The 9629-nt window shown below is 40.0% G+C and overlaps 1 protein-coding gene across 1 annotated transcript in view; it reads right to left on the reverse strand.

The window, feature by feature from the left end:
• Positions 1-3220: 3220 nt before the first annotated feature.
• Positions 3221-9629, reverse strand: part of RSL1D1 (ribosomal L1 domain containing 1) — a 12004-nt gene continuing 5595 nt past the window's right edge. The window contains exons 6-9 of the mRNA XM_011358384.2: positions 7857-7950; positions 7642-7767; positions 5572-5871; positions 3221-3833 (exon numbers count right to left, since the gene is read on the reverse strand). Of these exons, the coding sequence (XP_011356686.1) occupies positions 3522-3833; positions 5572-5871; positions 7642-7767; positions 7857-7950 (832 nt within the window). The 3' untranslated portion in view covers positions 3221-3521. The remainder of the gene's footprint in view (positions 3834-5571; positions 5872-7641; positions 7768-7856; positions 7951-9629) is intronic.

Genomic DNA, 9629 nt, shown 5'->3' on the forward strand with positions numbered 1-9629 from the left:
AAATGCTGACGTGGAGTAGCAGGAACTCTCATTCATTGCTGGTGGAAATGCAAAATAGTAGTCACTTTGGAGCACAGTTTGGCAGTTTCTTACAAAACCAAACACCTTCTTTATTATGTGATCCAGCAATCACACTCCTTGATATTTATCCAAAGCAGTTGAAAACTTATTACCACACAAAAAAGCTACACAAATGTTTATAACATCTTTATTTATAATTGTCCCGAACTTGGCAATTAATATTCCAGACAATGGAATATTGTTCAGCACTAAAATGTGCTATCAAGCCATGAGAAAAAATGGAGGAATCTTAATTGCATATGACTAAATGAAAGAAGCCAGTCTGAAAAGGCTATCTACTGTATGAGTCCAAATATATGACATTCTGGAAAAGGCAAAATTAAGACAATAAAAAGATCAGTGGTTTGCCAGGGGCTCTGTGGGGCGAGGGGAGAGGAGGAGGGTGAATAGCCAGAACACAATTTTTAGAGCAGCGAAAATACCTTGATACTATTATGGTAGATACATGTCATTATACATTTGTCCAAATCCATAGAACGTATAATACAAAAAGAACCTTAATGTAAACTGTAGACTTTGGGAGACAGTGATGTGTCAATGTAGGCTCATCGATTTTAAGCAATGTACCACTCTGGTGGGAGACGTATGGGGGCAGAGGGATATGGGAAATCTCTGTACCTTCCGCTTAATTTTGCTGTGAACCTAAAAAAAAACCCAGAATACCTACATGTAAAAACTGCCTATATGTAAGATTAGTGAAGAATGATTGGGTAGTACTGAGATGCAAACCAGATTCTAATTCTGAGGATGCCATTAACCAGACAAGGATTCCCTTGAAGTTCAAAGCTGTTTTATGTGTTCCTTTTCCAAGTCTAGTACCGTACTTGGCACTTCGTAGGAACTTACTGGAAAAAGGATGTGTGAATATGTGGGTGGCTGAATGAATAAAATGAAAACAGATGTAACTCCATGGCTCAATGGCTGAGTTCAATGTTTTTGAGATGGTGTCATTGTATACCGGAAAAATAGATTTTGAGGGAAATCTATAATGAAAAGATGAGTGTCTAATTCACATTATCAGTGAATGTCTTTTGGAAAGCTGAGAGACATCTTTCTAGGTGAGTCGAAATTATACCCATGCCCTGATTATTTCCTGCCACTTCAAGTATAGAAAATGAGTCATACGAAGAAAAAAAAAAGTTATACAAACAGATGTTAATACTTCTTAGACAGTGTTTTACTAAGACATAGAATCTGGGATTATATATAACCACCTAAATAATTTGCCATTTTCTCTCTCTAGGACCATTATTTCACTTTAACCAGAATTTTATTTGTGGTCTTCAATCACATGCAATATAACATCCAAGGCTTGAGAACTTCTTAGGCTCATAAAATCCTAACTGGGAATCTTGGTGTTGTGACTATTAACACACTAGTTATAAGCAGGGAAAACAGTATAATTTAAGGGGAAAAAAAAAAAAAGTAGTGCAGAATCATCGATATTTAAATGACAAAAAGAGTTCTTTGCTATTTTAAACCCTTAAATACACCCATGAAATGAATAGATTAAGGGTTTTTGGTCTGGTGATCAGAGAGCATGACTTAGAAATTCCTTTGTACCCTTATTTAAATATTTCTCAAGGACATTATGAAATACAATGTGACCTTTATTAGGAGTGTCTTAAATATATTCAAGGCATTTAAAAACATTAAAAATTTTGATGCTCATTACACTTCCTAAAGAACAAATTAAATTTCAGGTACTTTTTCAGAATAAAAATATTGCAAATTTTTCCCATCAGATCTGGGTTTGTCCATTAAATCTCTGTGGTATGGAGGATGGATCCAGAAACCCAACACTGACTTCCAATGAAACAAACATCAGCCACATACTCAACCTCTTAACCCACAAGAACTAATACACTGCAGAGATTTCTACTACTTTTCTGGCCCCCTGGGTAGACCACAGCCCTTTCAGCCACCAGGTAAGGTGTCTCCTATATTTAAGCCTTGGAAATCAAGCACTCAATTTGACTTTCTCATTTGCAATTCAGAATTATCACCAATTCCTCAACTGTGGCCTTTGTCAAAAAAAATTAGCACCCTGCTCAAGAAACTTAAATCTCTTTTTCAATATAGAGAACACCAAGAATTTATTAGAGAGAAACTAGATGCATGGCAGAACAGGAAGATTTTGTAAACACCCGCATCATACTCAACGGGGACTAAAGTGCACAATAACTAAAGGATGAGATCAGAAAACCACACAACTATCCCTAGAAAACTGTCATGTGGATTCTAAAGAACAGCTTATCTGATTATGCATGAGAGTCTGCCTTATGCCAAACAGCAGACTTAGTTTCCATGGAAAACTTATCAATTAAGCTAAATCCCTACAACACACATTAGATGCATATTCATTTTTAAGACCCTAAAAGGACAGCGGAATTACAAATTATTTTGTATTTTAGAGGTTTTCATGATTTAAAAAGTTATGTGACAGTTTAATTTGTGCTAAAAAGCAACAGCTATCTCAAGTCACCTTGCTAGAGAGCCAACCGAAGCTTTTATTCCTTGTTGCCGTTTCTGAACCATGTGTTTTCTGGAAGCATGCCTCACGCTGGTCCTCCTGCACTACGCACGCTGGATCTCTCACCTCCTACCAGAGATGTGTACCCCAACTCAAATCCACTGAAAGACCCCGGACCTGAGAAGGCATTCACTGCCTCAGCATGTTGAAGAGTCACCCAAATCTAGCGGTCTCCTCTCCCAGGTCCCCTATCCGAGAGGTGCCACATCTAAGTGAATCTATGTAGGGTGAGGGACAATCTGGAGGAAGATAGGAGGGCTTGTGGAAGGTATCTTCTTGCCTCTAGCAGGCAGGATTCAATTTGGTGACCCTATAAATGGCTCCATGCTAACGTCCCTCACCGAACAGATGCTAACTCAGCGCTTTACACCCTTGGCTGACCACCACTTCGCCAAGACCCATGAAGATACACTGTCCTGGCACAACGGCCAAGGACCTGAGACTTAACGTGAGTTCAGCGGCTGATGTGCATGCAGCGAGCCCATCGCTGGCCTAAATGACAAGCTTTGAAAATCTATGCACAGACTGCTGTACTGGGGCCTATATAAATAAATGGTTTAAAGCAGTTAAGATCACATCATAGGCATTCAAGTAAAACTAACAAGATACAGAATGCAAAGTTTACTTAGAGGCAAATGTTAACACTTTAATAAAAAACACAATCACAGGAAAGCACTGTATTTTCTCTCTATTATGTTAGCAAATACATGGAAGAACAATTTTAAAAATAGATTCACTACTGTTTCTTACACTCACGAATATGTATCAGAATTACTTGTGGAGGGTTTTACATATATTTATGTCTAGGCCTCGCTCTTGGAGAAGGTTGTTGACGGGGGCCAGGACCCAAGTATCTTTCAAAATACCCACGCAGCTCTGATGTTTCCTCCTGGCTGAGTCACTGATTTTAGGTTGACTGGGGCACTTTGGGTTTTTTGGACCATTGTTTGGCGGTTTGGGGAGCTTTTCTTGCAGATTTATTAGCTGTAGTGAAGAACTTGGCCTCTGGCTTTTTGGGTGTCTGTCTTGGGTCTTTTTTCCCCAAGGGAGAGTTTTGTTCCTTCTCTGCCTCTTCTTTGATTCTTGGCTTCTTCCCTGGGCCTTTCCCTGGGGTTTTGGGCTCTGCTGCTTTCGGAGTCTCCAAAGCTAAGGCCTTCCTCTTCTTCCCTCCTCTTCTACCCTTTTGTGGAGACTTCTTTCCTGTGGCATGATTTTGTATCTAGGTAAAAGAAAAAACTTAAGTCTGGGGGAGAAAAGAAAACCAACTGACAGTGTAACTCCAAGAGTTCTCATTTTGATTACTCAGGTGGCCCCCAGAAGGCACACCTTGGCATGATGAGAAATGGCTTTTCTTTCTGCCTCACCGACATTCTGAAAGGCAGCTGTATTCTCCATTATTTGTAACTGTAAAGAGGACCCTGACGGTCCAATCAAAGGGGAAACCAACTTTCCCAGTGGTTGAGTGTAGGGTCTGCTGAAAGCACCTTCCAGGAGCACAGCAAGAAGACCTGTGGCATAATCCTGACTGTCACCTTCAGCTATAAACTCCTTGCATATGGAGTGGGGCGGAGACCCAAAAACCTAACCAACATCAACAAAATTTTGAGTAAAATATAAAATGAAGATTATGGAAAATCTGAAAAACATCAAATATAAAAAACTCCTTAATAATAGTGTTAACTCTTACTACCCTTCCCCCATGGGTAGGTATACATTTAAAAGCCAAGTATTATGCCCTTTTCCCAATTATTTCATTCATATTTCCTAAGCGGTATAAACTCTTAACATCATTTTCAATAACTTTACAAAAAACAATTGCAAGGATACGGGACATTTTTTCATTTTTTGTTTCTATAGTGAATGATGATGAAACTTGCGTATTTATCACCTTGATCATACTTCCTAGATGGGTTCAAAGAGCATAAACGCTTTTACAGCACTTGACATGCATCACCCTGGCAGCTACACCTTCCATTCTTTAATTTCCAACATATTACCTGCCAGTCCCATTATAACCAAAACAGCTTACTTTTTCTAAAAATAATTATATAGTTAATATACTGACCATTTATGTTAACTTTAGGTATACTGATAAATTCAGTAGTGCTTTGGGGGCACTTTAAAAAGAATATTTTCACTAATAGATGTAAATTATAATAATGTTTAAGATTTTAAAGGTTACTGTTAAGACTAAACGCAAAATAGGTAAAGCACAGTAATAGCCCCGGGACCCCCAGTGCAGGCTGTGCCCACAAGGGACATGAGTCCTGTCTGCCCACAGGGTGGGGGTGGGATGTCAGCCCTCTAGACAATCAGGGACCTATTTCTCCCCTTGTTTTCAAAAGGTCTTCCTCCAATACGATAGATACTATGAATATGAGGAAAAAAAATGATCAAAAGACCAAAAAAATGAAAAACTCTGTTCCTTTAAATCATCTTATCTGAAACCCATGAAGTCAGATTTCTGTGAAGAACCGCTGGGTGCAGGTGGTCAGAAAGGTTTTAGGGGCAGGTCCGGGGCCCACACTTCTCCTGTAAGTTTTCTAAGACTAATTGTGAGTTGATCCAGGACTCACCTGCAGAAACTAAACCACTGCCCAAATGTCCACCCTGGCTTCCTTTTTAAAACCATGGGCAATGTTTTTAAGAATTATCAATATGGTCACGTCTCCCTTGATTCCTAGGGACATACAAGGTTGTGTTTAGTACTTGTTACTCCAGTATTTAAAATAAGGGTCAAGTAGGTCATGGTAACTATCTTCTGGGTTCTGAGGTTTACCCAAGTATTTTTTATCTATTACTTAAAAATCTTTGGTAGAATAAGTTTTCCCTGAAATAGATTTCTATAGTGTCCCCATATGTTAACACTTATTACAGTCATCACTCAGCCATGCCTGCCTGACACAGAGTGGCATCTGAATCACTACATGATGAATATTAAATATTAGTAAACATACCTCTACATTTTCTTTGGTGGGAGATTTTCTTATTGGGACCAATAGTGGAATTTCTTCTTCAGATTTGTCTTGCACTTCATTTTGGGCCTTTACTCTGCGGGTCTCTTTCTTCTCAGGCTTGGAGGTCTCTTTCTTCTGGGGTTCAGGGTCCTTCACTGGCGTATCACTTGTTTTAGGGGCCGCCTCCTTCGTAGGTAGGGCTGATGCAACCTTTCTAGCCTGTTTCATAAGCCTTTTGTTTCTTTTCTTCTCCTTTTGTTTTTGAAGATATTCTTTTTGTTTTTGCATTTTCTTTGCATCCTACCGAAAAAACCAAAATGTAATTTTAGTAGGGGATATTTCTGTTGGAAAACAAATGGCCGAGACTCATCACTTACAGTTCTGATTACCTACAAGCTCTCTCAAAGGGCCTTGACTTGTATAAGCTCTGAGCAAACAAACCCTCCTGCCAGCACCTGAACACCACCTCCACTTCATTTCTGAGTCACAGCCACAGTTGCATTCTACATGGTAAATTATGTATTGGTATTCAGAACCTGGATATTTGAGGTATGCGGTCAAGATTTTTGTGAAAGTCAACTTCATTTATAGGTGAGTTAAGAATTATCATAAATTGCACAGTATGTGATGTGACTTACATCTCAATAAAGCTGTTACCAAAAACAAAAAAATTCCAACTTCACAAAGCCCTCAACTGAATCTGCTGACAAACAGCAAAAAATCCAGACTTCCTGCTTCTGGTAATAGCAGTCTATGTTATTTTGGATCATCCTCCCAAGTAAAAAGGCAGGGCAAAATGTTTTGTTTTTAATTTTTTTCTTTCATAAAAGCACCTTTGAGCTGATTACACTGTAGGAAATTAATAATGAGGACCCAATGGAGTGAGCTCAGAATCCATTTTTGCCCAGAGAGTATTTGCTGATCCCCAACTTCTGTTTTAATAGCTCTGTAGGGCCTGGGTGGGGTGGGTTGGGGGACAAGGTGAAGAAAAATCGAATCTGAGCATCCACACTAGGTATAAATTCTAAGAGGACATTCCTCTCACGAAAAGCTGGGATCCCAATGAGTTCTACCCTCAGAGCAGAGATGAAGAGGAAGCAAAGATGTGTAAATTTAGTGCTATGGTTTGCTTTGTCATTCAGGGACCCTTTGGCCCTGAATGTGCTTTCAGGTGGTGCAGACCAAGAGTGCTCCAAGGTACTCCAAGATACCTGGCAGACATAAATGTCAGCTTCCGGAGAAACAATTTTCATTCTACACCTTGAATTATTTCTACAAAAAATTTTCCAAATGCCATGTCAGAGATAACCAAATACATAAAGAACCAGAAGTCAGAGATGGCTGGCTGTAACACCAATACTTCTATCTGAATTATCAGATGACTATCATATAATCATACTTAACATGCTCCAAGAATTAAGACAAATTAGAAGACTATTTATACTTAACAGGAAACCAAAAAAACAAAAAAAAAAAGAGTACAGCCAATTTAAAAAAGAACAAAACATGAAACTTCTAGAAGTAAAAAATAAAAGACCGAAATTAAAAACTCATTAGAGATAATTAACATGGCTAAAGAAAGAATGAATAAACTAGGAGATCAGTCCAACAAAGCAAAAAATTTAATTTTCTCATTCTGGCTTCTTTTGCAATGGTACCTGTTGGCATCAAAAACCTACAAACCAAAAACCAAGAGGTATGTGTTAGCTCAACACAGTCTTAAATTTTGCCCATAAATAACAGAGCACTTCGTAAACTAGATTTTGGTTTTCCTCTTTCTTTTAGCTCCTCTTGCCACTGAATAGGCCCCTTCTAAGCCTAATACGCCCTTTTAAGAGAAAGTAAAAAGTTAAACACCTAACATCAATAAATATATTTGTGTTATACTGTATTTTATCCATACAAGATTAACTAATGTCATACGTAAAAAGAGAACAATGAACACAAAGCACAACCACGGGAAAACCACTAAAAGGTTAAAGTCAGGTGGGGATGGCAACCTCGCTGTCTCTTCTGAGGCAGCATCCACATCCTCGATTACGTCTCTCAAGTAAACAAAACTCTGCTCACTTTTTTCTTCTGACTAGGGGTGCGCACTCCTTTGGCTTCACCTCGACTGCTGACAAATGAAGAAAAGATGGGAAGGGAAACTGATCTCTCGGTTTTCACGTACAAGAGTTTCACGCTCTCCCACTTCTGAAACAAACAAACAAACAGAGTAATATGAACAACACGTTTTGTTTCTTTTAAATGATCGCTCAATTGATTCATCTATAAGACTCTACCTCTGGCAATTTCTGTGAAAGCCTTTTCGTGACAGCAAGAATGTTTTCGATGATGTGCTGAACCTGCATTCCAGTATGGCCAATGCGTATGGTGCTGAAATTTAATAAAGTTTCAGATGAATAAATAAGATTAAAAAAAAAAACAACTTCAAAATAAAGCACAGGCAGGTATGAGGAATATGAAAATACAATCCTAAATTTTTTTTTGAATGTAGAAACATTAAGAACTTTAGGTTCTAAATATATTTTAAAGGAAGATCACCACCTTTTATGTTCTAGAAACACTCTGCTCCTAAAATGTCACACCATGAAGAGATGATTGAGGAGCTGGCACTTAACAATGTGAGGCCAGGAGAGTCAGATGGGTGTTCTACCTTCATTCCAGAAAACGTAGGTCACTGAGTCAGCCCACAGCTTCTCTGAGGACAATTATCCCCAGGAGTGGCTGTTCTGAAAGAAATGACCCCCAAAAGAGTTGCTTCCTGCCTTTATAAAAGTTCCACTGCCCTGACCCAGCTGCCACCTCTAAAACAAACAACTCTCCTTCCTCCTACAGTACCGGTCTTCGGGCCAAGAGCAAGCCCATTCTTTCAAGTTGAGCAGAGTGCAGACACAGCCCAATGGGAAGCCCAGAAGTACCTAGTTCTCAGCCACTGGGGCGGCCTGTCCACCCAGTCCCCATCCTTCCCACCATGGCAGCTGAAAGGCAGGTGTCTCTGAAGCAGGATGAGGGAGGGGCTGGGGCTTCTGCCTCCCTGCAACCAAAGACGGGGCTCTGCCCACTCTGTGTGCCCACTGCCAACTACCTGTAAGCATACCTTTGGCCTCCCAGATGGAGAAACAGCAAGTAGGAGGGGGTGGGAGGGGGCTGTACAGGGGGCGTGGAGAGGAAAGGGGAAGGTGGGAGGCGAAGAAGACAGAAAACTACTATGTTGGGAAAAAGTAGGAAAAAAAGATGAAAAAATGGTTTAGGTTTTTGTATTTTTTTTTTAATTAATTGTCCACAGTGTTCCTTAAACTATGGGTTTTGATGTTATTTCTTTGGCTGAGGTCCCATCTCACTTGTCTCCATTTCTGTCCCCTGCAACTCCTTATCGGCCTGCACGGTGCTATCTGTCCTCTTTCTCCTGGCTACTCACTGATCCCACAAACAAGGCCTCTGACCTTGTAGCTAGCAGCTTCTCAGGAACCACGATTTTGATGTCAGGCCATAACCAGAGAATTGGGGACCAGGCTTGATGACTAACTCTTCTCAGTGGCCTAACGACACTCAATTAAACGGCTTTCCACCTGCAGGTAGAAGGCCAAACCAGAGCTTACCTGTCTTACCCGGTCAAACCCCACCCTGCCCTACCTGGAGACACTGCTGAGGGCTGGCTTACCTGGTGACTCAAGATACCTTGGTGGTCCTTTTTTAGGGTGTGTGTGACCACTGGGTACATATGGGCTCCAGGGGTATCTTTGGGAGGAAGGACCATACCCTACAGTTCTGCCCATCCCCATCCACAGATGCCCCAGTCAGCAAACTAAGTATTTTATGAAATGATTTTTAATATGTTTAAACCAGGACTGAGGTGCATCTTCACTTCAAAACATAATAATGATGCTGGTAACACGAAAGCCTAAAACTACTAATGTTCTCTAAGCATTAATCTCCTTCTCCTTGCTATCCATAATCCAGAAATGCCCTATCCAATATGGTAACCATTAGCCACTGGCCACATGTGCTTATCTAAATTTTATTAATCAAGTGAAATTAGAAATTCAGTTCCT

Source organism: Pteropus vampyrus, unplaced genomic scaffold, assembly GCF_000151845.1.
Source record: "Pteropus vampyrus isolate Shadow unplaced genomic scaffold, Pvam_2.0 Scaffold40, whole genome shotgun sequence".
Classification (NCBI taxonomy): Eukaryota; Metazoa; Chordata; class Mammalia; order Chiroptera; family Pteropodidae; genus Pteropus; species Pteropus vampyrus.